Here is a 20,180-nt window from a genome sequence, read left to right as displayed (position 1 = left end):
AAATTATACCGCTCTAGCTGTAGAATGTGTTATTTTTTTTTCAAAATAATTAATATATTTATATATTTTAATCTCACAGATTCGGTGCGCCAACGAACAAACGATGCATATAAAATAATCTATAAGTGTGTATCAGTCATTTTTTTAAATAGTAAATTAATTTTATTTTAAAGTAATTTAATTTAACTAGAGCATAGTTTTTTTTAAAAGATTATGGTATTTTTAAATTTTGTCATAATGGTGATTTGTCTTTTGGATTCTTAAGATTCTTTAAGAGACTTGTTAGAGCCATGGGCCTGCGGCTTATCATATCACACTATCCGTACACTACTGGGTGTTTTTAGTTCACGATTATAAAAATTATTCATAGATTCTTGTTTATTATTTCTATTAACTATTCAAATATTAATGCTTCACATATTTTTCGAATCTTTGTACATACAACAGTAGGTATATAATAATGAAATTCGATGAATTCAATGAATATGCAATGAATTGCATTGGACAACCGTACTGAAAAATTTTCAATTATTGATATTTATTCAAAATTAAACTTTAAAAATTTGTACTTATTAGAAAATCATATTGCAACTAAAAAAATCCCCATGATAACTCTATGACTTTTCAGCTAATATATATTTAGAATTTAAACTGACGGGCAATACTGTTGTCTTATTAAAATAATAATCTTTATCATAATATCAGTAAAAGCAACTTACAAAAGTGACGCCAGCTGAGGGTCCAGTGACATCGGCAATACCAATACCGACTTTGTATGATGATCGAGCCGTTGAGATCCATAGTGATATAAGTAATATAAACCTCAGTTCTGAAACAAACACAAAAATCAATGGTATTTGTAATTATCGTGTAATAAAGAAGAATAAGGACATTTTTAAAATGATAGGTTAGTTGATACCAGGAGTGGATTGGCCTATCGGGAAATCGGGAATCTTCCCGATGGGCTGGTCCTTGTTTGGGCCATTCTATATTATTATATAATTATCAAAAAAAAAGTTTTATTTTGTAATATAAATAAAAATCATTAAACAAATAAATATATATTTAAAAATGCATTAAGATCAAACTTCAAGTTCAAGTTGTAATTTATTAATCATGTGACCTATCCAAAACTATTACAGGTATAATTATAGTAAAGTTATTGTAGATTTTATTAATTTAGGTGTGAAACTAAACAAATTTTAAAATTCATGCAAAATAAAGTATTTTTTCGGAAGGAGGGAGAGGTAAAATAGTTTAATTTGTGATTCATGGGTCGGTTTGTTTCATATTTCCTGGGCCGAAAATAATTGTCAATCCACCCCTGGTTGATATTACTATTGTTGGCGTATTTCCTCGTAATATATTGGTTGGATTCGAAATAAAAACTATCTAACTTTTGTATCTGAAACGTTTGTAGAGTACACATAAATTACAGATTATTCTAAGACAAACATTAGCTTAACGGGATTTGGTAACATGATGTTGACAGTTAAATGCTAGCAAAACCTTGATATGGAACATTTGCATGCTCTATGTTTTTTTACAATTTAAAATACGCTAAGTCGTATAGGGCTTAAAATATTTTTCGTTAAATAAATTATATGGTAAATTATTAGATGTTGAATGATGATAAGCAATATTGTTGTTAATAAATAAATAACTCGGATGAAAAAGAATTATATCACGTTGTAAAAATACACTTACAGTAACGGCGATTTTTACATATTAATACATTGTGTTATTAGGGTCGGTGGTACCTTTAGCGAATCCTTGAGAAAAAAATGATTTTACCAACAACATTAGTCACCTATAGACTATAAGGTGTAATTAAAGGCGATAATATGCAATCAGACTCTGTTATAGCCGCATACGATATCGGGTAATGACTAATTAAAAATAAATACTATAATTGTCTAGGTATCCCGGTATTAATACCATGCGGCTTGCCATACGGGCTGGCGTCGGTGCATAAATGACATATTTAATATAATATAATATTGTTGTTTTGTTTATTTATTTTATTACACACCAAGGAATTTCTTAAGATATCACACTCATCGGGCGATCCACACATCTCACATTTTATTTTATGAGATTTCCATATAGAATATTTTTCAATGAATATTTTAAGCACGAGGCCTTGGAAAAATGCCTCACTCTAACGTTTTCTATGTGTTTTATAATTGTATACAAAAATTGATAATGCCATTTATGTTTTTATCTGATCGGCTTTGATGGGCACTCGAACGTGATACAGACAATTTTTTTTCGATATTTTATATTATTCTAATAACATAAATCAATAATTCTTTTACCTTCAAAATACAACTTATAATAAGTTCTGGTGATATTTTTCCCAAAATGCAATGGTAATTATGAAATCTTCGAGGATTTCGAGATTTTACCATCACGCGCTTACAATATTGTGAAATTAGCTGTTCGACACAGCAATCACGTAAGAACAATAAATATTATATCACGTCTAGGTCATCATGTCACTACTAATTTACATTACGCGTGTGTTCATATCCGTGTATTTGGTCTGTATACATATTATCCACCATAATAATTATGGGTTATGAAATGTGATGTTATGAAAAAAAAAAGAAAAAAATGACAAATGAAAAGAGATTAAAATCTATACGTTATATATTCGTAATAATACTGAGACAGGAAGTATATTATAAATAATATAAATAATGTGTAAGTATACCTGTATATTTTTATGTACAAACGAAAAAATTAAATACTGTGAAACATTGATAACTCGAATCGGTTGGGAGCAAAAAAAAATTAGAGTTATCTAAAATTCAACTTATGGAAAACCTCAATAACTCAAATTGGCAGTAAAAAATTAAGTTACCAAAAATATTTATTTTAATTAAAAACACGAATACTTCATTTTATAATTTTATTTATTTATATATTTACTAATAAATGTATAATGAATGTAAGTATGTATATTGTATTCAAATTAAAAAAAAAAAAATTCTATAAAAAAGTATAAAATAGTAAATATGTATATGTATAAATGAAGAAAATACAATATAATGACTTAAGTAGATCTATGTTTTTAAAGAAGTCTAATATTTTTGATTGTTTTTTATTGTTTGACCTATCTGTAAAGTTTTCAATAACATTTACGCGGAAAAAATCTCATCTCCAATTTCTCGTTCTTGAATGTGCTTTTGTATAACTTGTTAACTGTCTAATGTCTGGGCAAGAGTAGTTTTAGACAAAGCCATATTATATCGTTGAATTTATAACTGTACCTTTTAAGCATTAAGTAAAAATTAGATTGATAATATTATTCGGTTTTCAATTATGATTATTGATATTTATAATAATACACTTGGTTATTTAACCTTCGACTTTCGAGGTATGTATGTGTTATACGAGTATATTATTATATAAATTGGAGTTATAAACCAAAATTCAAATATAATAACTTCAACTTATCGAGAAATTAGAGTTAGCAAAATTCGAATTATCGAGAAAATGTATAATTCATATCATATATTGTAAAGCAGGGGCCAAGGAATTCCTTCGAGTTATCGATAATTCGACTTATAGAGATTCGAGTTATCGAGGTTCCACTGTAATATTGCATATACTTTTTAAAATGTATTTTTTTTTTCAACGAATTACGTAATGAACGAGTATTGTCGCCTTAAAGTAGAAACAATTGGTATTTTGGTTGGAAACATAGCTCGTGAAATATTGTTGTTTTGCATATAAATAATGTTTGAACTAGAAAAATAAGTCTACGTCATGATGTAACAATGAATGTTAGTCATTTGCTTATATGATGACATAGTATTTCAGCTATGAATGGATCTAAGGGCGATGGAAGCGAAATTCAACAATCATAGTGTTATAGAGTATATTAATATCGATGTCGAAAATCCACGTTAAAATGTATTTAAAATTCAAATCTTCAAAATAAACGAATGCGGTAAGATTGCAATAATATGTTTAAAAATATGTTTTTACACATATTATTTTGTTCACCCATGCAAAAAGTACGTAAATAAATATTACCACCTGCTACAATTATTTAGCAAAAAATTTGTTTAAAATTTGTTTGTATACGCAAATCGTATTTTATTTTTATCGTTCAAATGTAGGTTTTATTCTTTTATTAATCTTAAGAAAACATTTAGCGAGATATCGGAGTGTCAATCCTATGGGTCGTTTTGAGATATATTTTTCTCAACTACTTGAAATTCATGAACACTTCACCTAGTTTGCCATATGAAATTCACGAATACTTCACTTAGTTCAATAACTGTGTTGTTTTCTCGCACTCTTGAGTCGGCTGAGATGTACGACGAGCATTCGAAATGAAAGAAAAAAATCAATATAGTATTTCCGAGATATGCAGAAACCGGTGGCATTATACATCAATAACGATTCTATCCGTTGCAATTGTCATTTTTCAATCATAATATAATATATAATAATAATAATATAATATTATTATAATATTATATATAATAATTTATATTTTTTTAATAATTTATTATTATTATATAGAATATAATATATTATATATATAATCCAATATAATGAACATTATACACTTATGTACTTAATATCTGAATTTTTTTTTATTTTTATATTCAAACATAAGAATTCAACAGAAAATTTAATAGAAGAGCGTGCAATTAGTACTGAAAATATATATTATTTTTAATCGATGGATTCAATTAGGGCGTTTTATATTTATTTATTGCTATCAAATATAAATAAATATAACTCACCCAATATAAACTGAAAAACAATAGCAGTATCTCTCTGCTGTACATTCAGTGTGATCCGTTGTACTTTTTTTATCATTTCGGACCGAATTTTGGGTTCTTAAACTCGATAAATATGTACATAAGAGATAATTAGGAATATATAGCTTTATATTTTTTTAAAAATTTTCAGAATTTAATTTGATTTGAAATAATGCCATTGATTTTTGGTCACTAAATATAGTTCTCCATTCAAGTTTTAATAAATAATTAAATTTAATATATTTATCTGTAATATAATGTTGAATGTGATAAATTCGATTTGAAGATAATTTTTTTACCATCCTAAAGTTTACACGGTTCCGTAACCCGTTTCAATGCATTAAAAATAATTATTTTCCCTTACAAGGAGTGAATCAACAACTTGCGACATTCAATACTATTTATAAACTGGTTTGTCGTATAAACATTTATTGGGTAGAAATGTTTTCAACTTTCTCTGAGTATGAAAGAATGAGCAACGGTGATTGTCGTTAAATTATAGTTGAAGTATCATTAAATATAACATTGATTTATTTATTTTTTTCAGATTTTGAATGAAACAAGGGAGTTATTGATTTTACCATAATGTATTTTTTGTTGTCTGTGTACATGATTTTAACCAGAAGAATCTCTCCGATCATCACAGACACAAAGATTTTCACAAAATTTTTTTCATTCAAAATAGTATATAGTTAATACTTTGAACTTCGTAATTTTCTGAAAGATTTTGTCTTCTTTTAAGTAATTTAATTTTTTCTTAGCGTTCTTTCGTAAAAGATCGATAAAAGTATTTTGGTTGAGCAAAAAGCCTTGAAAACTTAATACAATGTTCTTCATACACATCACTTATTGGTGAATGTAACTCGATCGTGGAGTTTTTTTTTTCATACATATTTACTATATATTAATAAATCAAAAACAAAATATTATTTGATTACATTAAGACGAATGTCTCGCGCGTTTATAGCAGTAAAACTGTTATCATCGCAATTTTTTCGATGATGGTTCAACATAAAACTAGTTAAAAACAATACCATAAATTAATTACTTTTACATACATTCTCTTACAACTGTATATAAAATAAAAGTGCAGCAGATATAATACGAGATTTTCTTAAGAAAAAAAAAACATTATTCACTATAAGCTATATTTTCAAATCCTTATAAAATAATTTTTATTTTCTCTCAATTACAACAGGATATTTTCGTCAGTAATTACGCAATTCGCACTCAATCGTTTTTCAAATATTGCGATTCGACGAAATAATGACACTTTATTCTTAAGGAATCTAATCAAAATGGAGATTTTGTTCGTACTTAAAAGTAATCGTAAATGGGACATTGTAATTTTGGGCCATTCAATTTATAAGACTTTGTATTGGATTATTGTCAAAAGACCTTTTTTCTTCCCTCAGTTTACTTTTAATTCAGCAACAGATCGAGATAGTTCAAGAACTTATTAATTTTAATACAGTGGCTTAAAAATGGATTGTTTCTTTAGTTTAATATTTTATATGTTTATTTGGTATATTTAATAAAAATAATAATAAATAAATAAATAACAGTAGTTATTGTAATCAAATAATTAATTTTATTCTAATATATATGAATAAATACATAAAAATAAAAACAAATGACCTATAACAACCATTCCCCTGGCGAGAAAGTTGAATGTTAGGGATATTTCGATATCAGTATGTATCCAACGCAAAATGTTAATGCATTTTAAAGTATAATATGGCCTTTTTTATTCGATAATATAGGGTTAACAGATTGTTATAAACTGAATACAAATGAAATAAAAATGTTATTGTTAAGTAATAATTTTGTAATGGTTTCAAATATTGACGTGCAATACGTACCAATACGGCAAAATATTTTTTATTTTCATTTTTCAATATTAAATTGTTTTTTAGCGACATAGTAAAAAGGAAAAATGATTTCAACATAAGTATTAGAAATTAATTAAATGTGTTAATTTTATTTAACCAAAAGGTTTCAAAAATTCATTCAGTCGTTTGCTATAGTGCAGTTTTATAACACGTACAGATTCAATGGAAATTGAATAAAAGTGGAATCCGTATCACAAAACATAATAAAATGTCAACCATTCAGCGGGAATCCAATTGATTTTATTAATATAAACTGCAGTTTAGCTACAAAACCAAGTTTAGTTTGACATGGGTCATTCTAATTTAAGCGACGAACGATTGGATAAAAACCGTGTTTCAATCGAACTGGTTGAGCGTTTATACTTTAATTAAATTATTCTTAATCTTTGGTAAAAATAATATAAGATTAATTGAAGATATTGTTTCTCAAATTAACTGTAAAAATTTAGTATTGTACATTTTAGGGATGTCAAACAAGAATTGAACAAGCAAAAAAAAATAAATAAAAATATTCTCCTTTGGTTCAAATATTAAGTCAATTATATTTTGTCTGCACAAATATTTTCTCTTTTATTTTTATTTTATTTTTTTAAAGTATTTAAGTTTTTCATTCATTAAAATTGTACTCGGACAAATACATTATACTGATGATCATATATAACTCTTGAATTTTAAAAGAAACATAGAATATGTAGAATGTGAAATATAATAATAATAATATTATTATTATTATTATTATATATAATCATTACTTATATTTGTTAGGTGCTTCGGCATTCCGTTTTGACAAAATTTTACGATTGGTCATTAAATTTTCTAAAAAAAAACACCGAAAACAAGGACAATTGTAATCATATTTTGTCTTGAACTGCAAACTTAATACAAAATAGCAGATAAATAAAACACAATGAAACTTTTTTTTTTCACCAATAACATGAGAAAAAATATTTTCCAATATAGTTGGGATCGCGTTTAGAGGAATAGCATAGAAAATATGTTTATTTTACTTTATCAGTGACTTCCAATAAATCATAATTCGTAAAATATTGATCCTATAATTTTTACGATATAATATCCCAATAATTTCTTTGGAAGAGCGTAGATAAATATGCTATAAGAAAAAATAATGTATAAAAAATTAGCGCATATAAAGGGTTTATTAAAGAATCTTTTGATGCGCAGAAGATTTAACACGAGTTACGATACGATGGGAAATAGAAGAATACAGACTCGTTTACTGACAACACCAGTGATTTCTTCTTACCAAGAATCTCATTAGATGTCTGGTGGTCGCTGAATTCTATGCATTCCGCAGTCAAGGAGTAAAAATACCGAGGATTGAACGCGCATATGCGTTATATGCGCAGTTATTGTAATTTATGAAATTTTTTTATTTTTGTCCAATATTAGATTTTACCGACAGATATAAACATAAAATAAAGCTTTTACTAGTCGACACTATTATTATAATATATTATGTTTAATATAAATAAGTACTTTAAATTTTGTTGGACCATGAAAATACGTGTTCTTACATTGCTCACTCATGAATCGCACACCACCTATGTACGTTTTGAACCCATTAAAAATATCCTCATCACTGATGCTGAGAGAATAAATGGCAGCTGATGTAATCTAAGTTTGAAAATAAAGATTCAGGAATACGTCTCAAATTCCAGCAGAGATTCCACGGTATTCTTCACCTGAACATTTTTAGTATCGAGTAATTGTCGATGACTACCATTCTAATGGGAAAGTTAAAAAAAATAATTTATCCGGTTGTGGGAAACAGCAGCATTCTCTGTTGGTGGTCTTCGTTGCTTTAAATCCGAAGTTGGTTATTTCAGATTTGGTTAGTACACAGAGGAGCCAGGATACCATTGAGAACATAAACCGACAAGAACGGATAAGACTTTCAGTGGTCCACAGACGATAGTGGCGTCATTTGGGGGGGGGGACAGGGGAGGCAATTGTCCCAACCTTGATTTTTGTGGACCGGTCAAATTTTTGGTACGATTGGGGCACAGAGCCGCTGGAATGGTGGCTTCGCTCATAGTAGAGCTATATAAAAATATTTATAGAGCCTTACTCATAGTGGACCACTCGCCCTACACTCATAATCGTAGAACGCTACATTTTTAAGCAATTTAGAAATATATTTAACACGTTCAATGCCGATGCCTATTTATGGTTCCAACACCGTGTCGCCGAAACGAATTTATGCTCGGTCGACTACGCGTCGACATGGGACACCGGCGCTCTGCTTTATTATTATTTTTATAAATATACGTGTATACCTAATAAAATTTTAGATGTAGAACCTATACAAATATTTTCTTATAATTTATAAACAATTTCTTTAGCTTATAAACATCTGATAATATTTATTAAACGATGATATATATATATATATATATATATATAATTATTATACTATAGTAATGAAAGCCAATCCGTCTCTACATACCGGGAAAAATTGAATTTTATAAACAATATCTTTAATTAAAGTTGTCAAATAATATTTATTACATTATTACATGACGATGTGCAATATATGTATGTTAGTATTATACTAAGTATAGTAATAAAAGAAGCTCCGTTTCTACCTTCCGGGAAAAGTTGAAATAACAGATGTATTTATAGACCAAATATAAAACCAAATACACCATTAAATTAGTAATGTAATCACAAATGGCCAGAAGAAAAATTCAATACAATCAAACAACTCCAGCAAAAGTTATGAGACTTTAAATTCAATAACTAATTTGTCGACTACGTGTCGACAACGGCGTCCGGTGAAATGCATTTATTGTCGACTACGTGTCGACCGTGACATTGAATGTTATTAAGTTATGAAATTGTAAACGTTTTTCGCCTAACGTTAGTTTAAAAACCTGTGTTAAGATTACGGAGTAGATACTAGATACATCCAACCGTTATTATGATTTATGGGTATTTAGTTTTGATAACACTCTGTTATCATAATATTTAGAAAATATATAGAAAAAAAGCGTGACAAAAGAAATGCCCAGCTCAAAGTAATAGCAAACGATTCAAAACAGAGAAAACTTAATTTTTCTGTTAGACCAAGTGCTTCAGCTTCATCAAACGTAAGTTGTAAAAATTGCAATAAATACAATTTCAACTATTAATTTCATTGTTTATTTTACAAAAACAAAAGGATGATGTAATGTTGAATGAAGACAATTTTAAAGTGTCATTGTTGCCGTTGCCTATCGAAAAAGAATGTTCGTTGGTTAAAGACATAGAAAAATCTGTATTGCCTGTAGAAAAAGAAAAATAAAGTGTATTGGTTAAGAATTCAGAATCAGAATGTATAACTTTAGTAGGTGAAATGATTAACAATTATGTTAATTTATCTGATTCATTTTTTTTATTAATTTTTAAATCACATTTTAGAACCATACAATTGTTCCTGGACATGGAAATATTTTTCATGACATTTCTATTTCAAAAAATTATAGTCTTGTTCAACCTGAATTGGTAAAGTTTCCTGTTACTAACAGTCGTCGATTCAATACAAAATACTATAAAGATTATGAATGGTTATAATATTCAGTATCAAAAGATTCACTGTTTTGTTTTGTATGTCGACATTTTGAGGCTAATATTCCATCACCAGGTGAGATGTATGGTAATTATAGTTTTGTAAACAATGGAAATAATTGTAAAAAATGGAAAGAAATAAAATTACCATTGGATCGCCATCAAAGAATAAAAAGACATGTTATTTCTATTTCTAATTTGTTTTATTATTCTTTTTTCGAGCTTTGCAATACACATATTATTTTAACTAAATAATCAAAGGGTCGGTAAAAATTTTGCCCCACCCTAAGAAAAACTGAAATGACGCCCCTGACAGACAATGGATTGATTCAAAATCCTGAGAAATTTAATCTGACATGTCGTATGCTGATAACTGGGACTGGTAAGTTGTAGCTTTAAAAAACGTCATGATAAGTACGATGATATGCACATAAGAACATTAATGTACGAGCGCTTAAATATGTACTTAAAATGTTAAAATATGCAAAAATATTATACATTGAGAGTAGTAAGATTAATTTTCTACTTTAAAATGCCTATACATGCGTAAAATAGCATTTAGACTTCTAAATTTGTAATAACAGTTACCCTGAATAAAATATTTGAAATTGCATTCATATGAATTGTACAAGGAGCAATCAAAAGAAAAGTTACAAAAATAATACAAGTTTAGAAAAAAAAAAGTTTATTTAAAAGTACATTATATAATATTAATTTATTTTTTGATATATTCACCAAACAAGTATTTGCATTTTTTATATCGTGGTAAAAGTTTGAAAATCCCTTGTTTGAAAAATTCCCGTCCAGTTCTTGAACACCAGACACATGTGACACCTTTGACTTCGTTGTTTGAATGGTATCGGATCTTTAAAAGTTAATTTTTCATGGAACTATAGACATGACAATCACAAGGTGACAAATCAAGACTACAAAGAGAATGTTCCCAAACTTTCTATTTGAATTTCGGAAGATCTTTCGTGACGATCGCTGAGTGGGGGATAGCATTGTCATGAGGAATCACAATTCCTTTTGTTAATTTTCCTGACAATTTCTTTAATATTACACACTATGAAGCTGAGTTGGGATTGTCGATACCTTTTGCATATTCATCTTCTTTCATAATCTCGTTCATACGCGCAACGTTGTCAATTGTTGCTGCTGTGGACGGTCTCCCATCACGGTAATCATCGTTGATATCCGTTCGACCACTTTTAAACATATTGCACAACTTTTTAACTGCATATCTCGATTTTTTTTTTTCATCGTAAACTTCCCCACTCCCTTTCCCATGTATTTGTATTGATTTATAATTTTTTAACGATAAAAATCTAATAATAGTGCGAATTTCTAATTTGGACAACATAATAATAGCAGCAGCCATGATTGTTAACAACTATCAATTTAGGAATAAATTCGTTGTATAAAATAGTGTGAACAATGTTACCCCAAAGTTTCAATAAAAAATATTTAATAGGACAAAAAATATGGCAAAATGCAACTAAAATTTTGATTGTCCCTCGTACCAATCGGTAAACAAAAAAAAAAAAAAAGCCGAAATTCATAATGAGACTCGGTGCAGTGTATTACATTTGCTGAATAATTCATAATTATTATTCTTATGGTGGTATATATTATTGTATTCATTATAGTATAATATTCTTTCAATCGTGATTTAAGAATTGTTTCAGTTAAAGTTTTTTTCAGGGTTACGGCTATATTGGGAGCTGTTGTTTAAGAGAAATTAGTAGGATTACATTTAAATATTTATATTTTTTTCCGGTGTATTTTATTTGTTCACGTTATTTATTTTATTTTATTGGTATCGTTTGTTTTAGCTACAGGTTTTGTTTTTGTATATAATTTTAATTTCAAAATAAAAAATATTGATGACGAAGCATATTTTAAGAGTAGGTGAACAAGTCACTCTTGTGGCATTCTAGATACTCGTATGCATATACTACCATTCTAATATTTATAAAATGTTAATATTGTTGAAAATAAAATGCATATTGTGCTTGTTGGTTTAACAGATTTTTTTATAAATCTCAATAACGTGTATGCATTTTTGTTATGTATAATAGTGTTTTCATAATGTTTTAACTTGAATCACAAAAAGTACGCAATTATATATTCATTGAACCATTTTGCGGATACAATAATTTTTGTGCTTGAAATTTTTTTAAAAAGGTTTGAATATTTAATGTATATACTTTTTAAAAACGAACGGTTGGATACGAAATAGATGTTAACCAAGAACGAAAACGGATTACATAAAAATCTTGTTTACGTACATTATGTATAACGGTCATTGATTAAAAACATATTAAACGATTTAATGTCTTTTTCTCGGTAAATTTGTTGTTCACACTTTCGTACCGAAGCATACGAAGATAACGAAAGTCAAACTGTTTGACATTAATCACGTACCTATGTTCCGTAAAAAACGATTAGTCATGGTTCATAAATGAAATTTTTCGAATGATAATGGTATAACGTTTGAAAATTATTTTTTTTAAGAAAAATATTATTCTGGAACTTTCGATGTGGTTTCGTCAAAATTGGAACAGTAATTTAAATTTTAAATGGGAATAAGAAAAATGTAAAACAGTATTAGAATATTGATAAATTTCCATCTTTAACTTCAAGATAAACGCAAATAATTAATATAATATAACCTGTTATTCGGTATGATATGCGAATACGCGCAATGTTTATACTTTGTATTTATTTAAATCTATATCAATAAATACCGGTCATAGGTGGGATTAATCGCCCATTAATTCCCTACGCTAAAAAGTATTATCTCACATTTTTCGGACGCAGTTTGAAATTCGAATAATTCCGAAAGTGTTGACTATTTTATGTCAACGAATTCATAAAACTGTGTTGAATAATTTATTTGGATAAAACGAATGTATGTTTCGGGTAATATAGTCGTATTTTAGTGCACACACGTTTTCCACAGTTTCCAATTCGATGCAATGCGCAACTTAATCACAAAAAAGGGTGCACATGTAAAATTTCTCTGTGTATATGCAATATTATGTCCGATAATAATAATCCAAAAAGATTGGCCGACGTCAAAAACGTGTCGAGAACATAATTTCGGTCACACCGCCATGGTCCGTTGCAGCGGTTATCCGATTGTTATTGTAACGACCGAGTCCACGACACACCGGTCGGAGTGCGCGTGAATTACGAACAGATGGGCTCGAGCCCACCTGTGAACGGATAAGGATTACTGCACAAAAGAAACGAAACTTTGCTATCAATACTGGTCGCTTCACGTCCGTCGGGATGAATTATTGTGTATGATTATTTACGGCACAACTTTGTGGGCAGTCTACCATTGTATTTAAATCGCGACAGGAAAGAATCATGCCAAAAAAAATATCAAATGCGATTGATATCCTCGTTAGTTTAGCAAATCCAATATTTTGACAGCTCGAATCGTGCAACAACTCTCCGTTGTAACAAATATTGTAACCTTAGTATTAAAAAAAAAAAAAAAACTTTAAGCGATCACGTGTTTTTCGTTACTCGAACGACTCACGTCACCAACTCCCGCGACGCACAGTCTTAATACCTTTGCACAGTACCACGCGTTTTAAAGCAAGCACACATTATTCTTAGTCGAACTCCAAATTTCCCCTACATTCAGGGCCTTAGAGAGAGAAATCAGGGCCCGGGGGATATATCTTAATTTTTTCTGCAGTGTTCATTAAATTCTTATCATTAATTGTGTTTAATTTTTAATAATTTATAGTCCCTAATTTCCTGATTCTCTCAAAAATGCCAGGCCTGGGGGTTCATCCCTTTCCCCCCTTATCGTCAGGCTCACCTAAATTTATTCGATAGCGTTAATCAAATATTTTTATGTTCTCTTTGGAGTTATTACGATGTAAGATGTTAGAATACTTCAAAGTTCCAACACGTTGGTTGATAAATTCCAACTAACCTCACCGTTACACTTCGTGATTATTAGTCTAGTTGGTAAGACAGATAGTTGATAAGTAAATCAGATTATAAGTAAGCGTCCATAGGTTCTCGTCTTACGTATCGGACAGATCGTATGAAACGGATTTTAGAATTATTTGTATAACAAGTTATACAGGTAGGTCCCACTCTCCCGCAACTGACGGATTGCACATATTAGTCCAGCGGTAATGTTAATGAAATTCCTCGGAGAAGCAACTTTTTCAATTGATGCAAATTACGTCATACGGAAATAAGAGATTAAATAATGATTTCATTATCGAAAATCCGATTGCCAATAGCAGTAGCCTAGGCAATCCGATTTCTGCGGATACGGTGAACGCACTATCACAAATTTATCCATGCCGTACGTAAGATGCAAACTTATAAACACTTACCTTTAAGTGTATGATAGACAATTTATAATTATTTACGATTAATAGCATGAAAATTAAAATGAAATTATCTAAACAATATATTTAAAAAAAAATTTAAAAAAATATCTACAGCTATTCATCAATTTAATCTTTCATATTAATATTTAAAAGGACGTACTAATTATATATGAATCATTTTTTGTTTTTTCTTGGTTGTAGAGACATTTTTATTTTATTTTTAAATCATTTTCTTAAAAGTATGCACTTTTGGACGATGACCCTGTGTGCAGCACAGGATGTTCCCATCACCGATTATTTTCATATGAGTTTTTCTGATGTCGTCAGCTTCTTCCATTCTTCCTTGTCAGTCAAATTTTCAACGTTGATACTAATTTTGATCTTATTTATAAAACATTCTTCGATACACGATGAAGCGGGGATGTGATTTTTGATTTACAAAAGTTTAAATTACTAAATGTATTTAAATTGATGTTTTTTTGCATGGCTACAAAGATTTTATTTGCAATTTTAAGCATCATGCGAGGTGCGTTGTTTAGTACACGTAATATAAGAAAAGAAAATCAATTAAATTAATATAAATACTTAACTACAGTCACTAATGTTAATTGTGCCAATACATAATAGAAAAAAAATATCACACTAGTCAATTAACAGATAAAAAAAAAGGTTAACGATCAAAATAGTCGTGATATTTGATATATAAGTAAACCAATTTTTTTAATTTGAAATTATTACTTTTTTCTTTGAACTTGATTCGACTATTGATTTTTTAAAATTTTAACGTGTCATATATGAATACTAATGGACTATTCATTTTAATTTAGTGTACCTTTTGAGTGTGTGATAAATATTTTATTTTGTACGAGTTTCTTAGTAACTTAGTATTTACTAGTTACTATTTACTTAATATATTGCAAACATTTTGAATAGAATATAATTGATTTTGAGAATGCAACTAGTTTGATTAAAAATAGGGGTACAAGGATGTCCCAAGTGGCAGTGAACCTTATTGAACTTTTTTATTCGTACGTAACTCATAGCAACTGATTATAATCGGATTGGTATTCGTATGCTAATAATTATACCAATTGATCCCACGACTTGTTCGCACATAGTTGTCTAATTAAATGGAATCTGTTATTAAACTGATCAATTTGAAAAATATTGCCAAAAAAATAATATCGTCAGAGAATACTAGAAGCGTAAAAAGAATAATGCAATTTTACAATAATAATTGTTTTGAATAGCAGAGTTATATTTTTAAATGTAGTTATAAAAATTCAAATTTCCAATTGTATATAATACATAATATATATAATATTATTATTGTGTAGTTAATTACAATTGTGTCAAAAAAATATGTACAGCATATTATAATATTGATATTCAATTATCAGGAAAAACTATTTAACTTTTACAAAATACAAGGTTATATTTGATACATTTGAATAGAACGCTACAATTGAAATTGAAATATACAATTTACAAAAAATTAAGGTATAACACATAACTATTCAACATTATTTCGTTTCAGTTAAGATATTTATATTAAAATTTAAACGGTTTCTCATCGGACAATAATGTGACGAATTAGTCGTTAAGATATTCTTTGCAGTAATTGTTTTCGCACTAAACTCCACCGTATAATATAATGCATATTTTGTATTTCATTAACATTAAAATTATGTCGAGGTGGTATATTTTTAGACTTATAATTTTTCGGAAGCATCTTCGCAAATTCGATAATGATAATCGAATCATGCCATCAACGTATTTAGTAGTGCCTACGTATTATTAAATCAAGTATTGTTCTAATGCTACACAATAGCACTGCAAATATTCTTCTGTAGTTATTAACTCCACTGAAAAATACAAGATGTATAATGTTGCCTATTATCTTTCAGATAACGCGTCTAAAATAATATTGTTTGTACCTTAGCCACGAAATCTTATGGGAATTATTAAAAATATTTTTTCAGCCATTCATACAGGTGTAACAGTTTCTTATCGAATGTTAGCGCGTGACGACTATACAGTCACATGTAAGCCCATGTTTGAAACGGATTTAAATGATATTATACACTTTGACGTGTCAAAAAAATCTATTATAATTGTAAAATATAGTATAAATGCAATACAAATTTTAAGATTATAATAAAATCTTACAACCTTAATTATTATTGTTTTATGAATTATTTTTAATTCACATTTATATTACAAAAGTGTAGAATTATGATTTTCTAAATAAAACCAAACGTCAGTGAATGCTGTTCTTAAGCATAGTAATGATAGTATGTGAATTGTTTCACAAATGTACTATGCGATTAGTGACTATGATAAGTACTGTGGCTGTAGGGCATTGAAATATTGAAGTAATTCATATTTTTTTTTTTTAACTATACATTATACAAATAGGTTTCTATACACTACGAATTTTAAGTAGTTATTAAAAGAATATAAGAATACGAATAAATATATTAATTTAAAACGAACATAATAATAATATAATCGTTTGACTATTGGTGAAACGTGTAATATTAATTATGTTCTGATGAGCGATTGATGGTTTTTTATCGGGAAATTTTTCTTTAAATATATTTAATCAACAGTAGTAATATACTCATCACTTTTTTTATTTTACTTAACTTATGATGCATAATATATTTTAAGCTACTCGTCGAAAATTATCAACTCGCCGTCTATAAATTATGCCTTAGAACTCATCATTCTTCGTACAATAAAAATTAAATTTAAATTTACAATAAAATCAAACGTCCTTGGCCTTGCTATTTAAAATATTCGCTCATCATTGAACGTAGTAGATAAACAAAATATTTTATGACTATGATGTACATACAAAAAGTACACATTCAGCATATTATATTACGTGTTGTTGAATATTTCACGCTCATTAATATGATTATTATCTCAATTAATTACATATTATCAGAAACGTGCGTGAAGGGTAAGAATGGTAAGTGTCAATGTCTCTCGGATATTTTTGTTTCTCGTTAGAAAGTGCTATCCGCAGTTCATTATTTAAATTTTGATTATTTGATAATTGAATCGTGAATTTCGAAAACGGCTTTTATCTAAAAATCAAAGTTGTTCAGGAAACTAAAAAAACTGATTTTATTTTTAATTATTTTCTTTATTTTTAGCAATCAACAATAATGAATTAATTTATCACAATAGAAAAGAGATATGAGCCCTTCTCGCTCATAAAATATCGGTCTAGTCTATATGTGTAGATGAAAAAAATGTAGCAAAGTCTATTTTGATAATAACTCGAGATGGGCCATTTCGAAATTCACGATTCAATTATTTGTATAAATGTTTTTAGTATAAATATCACTATTATCGGTTGTTTTTCTTCTTTTCTTTTTTTTTTTTTTACGAAGATTACGCGTGCTTCGCTGTTAATTCTATTGAGAATTGCCGAAATATGTTGTGATACACGCCTCTCGGGCAACGAGGTTCTAAACACGGCTATGCATATTAATACCATCGTCGTTTCGATCAGTTAATTTTATTTCACAGACGAATACACTTTTATGGTATCGACCAACATTGGCAGTTTGTATATACTGGCGTACTTTGTTTACTGCGAACACATCGTTATAGTACAGTATAATTACATGTGCATGAATGGTGTAGCCGATATTTTATTGTACACCGAATGTTGTTAATAATGCTCTCAATGCATATAGGTAGCGCAATAGTTTAGCCTTAACCTCTTTTTTGTTCGAAAAAAAATATGAAAAAAACAAAACCGGTCGTGTACTTTTGAACTGTTCGGTTGAACGCATCAAAGTGTTGGCTAATATTCATCGTACGTTTACTATACATATGTTGACCAACTGTTTCTTGGGAAGTCGTAAAGGTAATATGTTAATGCATAACAGCATGAAAAATATAAGTCCGCGGTGGTGGACAATATGAACAAAAGTGATCTTCGGTTATTCGAAGGTATTATATATATATACCATATATAGGAGGACGAAGGTCATTAATAGTTGAACCCAATGTTAACACACACATATATATATATATATAAACAGATTTATTAATCTTTTAATATTACCATCACTATAATTGTAATACAATTGTATTGTGTTCGTAAAACGAGCAAGATATGTTTATGGTCGTATAACATTAGTAGAAATGCTCGCGTTGTGCCGTTATCAAGGCTTAGTAAGTTTTCAGTAAGATTCGTTGTTTTTATTGCAATTATACTCGTTCGAAAAAAAAAAACCCCAAATAAATCGTAAATGACATAAGAATGAATCGGTGTTCGTCGTGACGGTAAAGTAATACGTGTTTCGAGAAATAATGTGCAAATATCGTAACGATACATGATTCGTACACTGATTCAAGACATTTTTTTCGGAACGTTTTGCCCAAATAAAACGAAATCACAAGGACCGCGAACTCCAAAGGGATAACGATAAAAGAGTTATGTTCCAAAACGGATACTTGCGAAATTCAACTACCAACCCGAGTACAGTGGTTCGGTAATACGTATACGTAAAATAGTAACACCTGATCCGCGTATTGCGCAACATTCGTTATTTTCTATCAAAGGAATTAGACTTTTTTGAAAAACTGAACGGGTCGTGGTAAAATTAGATCGTCCGGTCTAGTTTCAGAATCTCGCGTACACAGGATGCAAGTGTTCATTTTTTATGTTCGATTTTAAACAACGTAAAACCATCGCATATAGGTAAGAATCGTTTTTTACGCGTAAAAAGTGTCTACGGCACCGCAAGAATCAACACAAAATAACGATAATACTTTTGCAGGCTGAATTCTTTTAACGGAAACGAAATTAGCCATACAGTTATCTTATCAAACAAGAGTTACGCGTAAGACGATCGAGAAATGATTACGTTTTACCCGAATATTAAGTGTACTCGTCCTGTCACCATATATGTGCATCCTTGCACCCACACGCTATTGATTTATCCTATTTTTACCAAAATCGACTTACTCATGTTTCCAATTAAATATTGTCAGTGGTCCAATTAAATATTCATGATCCTCCAGTCGTCGGTCGGTTCGCGTACGAAAATTATAACCCGAACACGCACGCGCGCACACACACACACACACACACACACACACACACACACACAAATACGCGTTCACGAACTCGTACAACGTGTTATAACGTCGACTGCTGGTTTTGATCTACCACACGGTCGCGCTGGCCGGTGATCCGATGATCGATCGGTACGTACGAGGTCGACACCCCACTCATACACGTGTGAAAAACGCACGTATACGGATCGTGAATTAAACGGTTCGCGCCCACATCGCGCGGTATACTGGTACTCGGTCTTTTCCAGATTGCGCCGCCCGGTTCAATCGGAAACATTTTTTTTCTGAAGGGATCCCCGTCCGAGTGATGCCGCGGATAATTATAATCGAACACTATTACGAAACCCAACCTACTCACGTACTCGTAAAACGATTCGAATATCGTTCACGCGTGTCGTCTAGCGACGTCAGAGGAGGAGAAGATTTTGACACGAGATTAGTCGGTTCCGCTTGTTTGGTAATCG

At 29.4% G+C, this 20,180-nt stretch overlaps 1 protein-coding gene across 1 annotated transcript in view; it reads right to left on the bottom strand.

The window, feature by feature from the left end:
- LOC112679332 (neutral ceramidase) overlaps positions 1-19,819 on the bottom strand; it is a 32,040-nt gene extending 12,221 nt beyond the window's left edge. The window contains exons 1-2 of the mRNA XM_025549098.1: positions 19,607-19,819; positions 720-829 (exon numbers count right to left, since the gene is read on the bottom strand). Coding sequence (XP_025404883.1) covers positions 720-829; positions 19,607-19,610 — 114 coding nt within the window. The 5' untranslated portion in view covers positions 19,611-19,819. The remainder of the gene's footprint in view (positions 1-719; positions 830-19,606) is intronic.
- Positions 19,820-20,180: the final 361 nt, after the last annotated feature.

This window comes from Sipha flava, unplaced genomic scaffold, assembly GCF_003268045.1.
Source record: "Sipha flava isolate LNK unplaced genomic scaffold, YSA_version1 134_pilon_pilon, whole genome shotgun sequence".
Classification (NCBI taxonomy): domain Eukaryota; kingdom Metazoa; phylum Arthropoda; class Insecta; order Hemiptera; family Aphididae; genus Sipha; species Sipha flava.
This window is presented reverse-complemented; position numbering and strand designations above follow the sequence as displayed.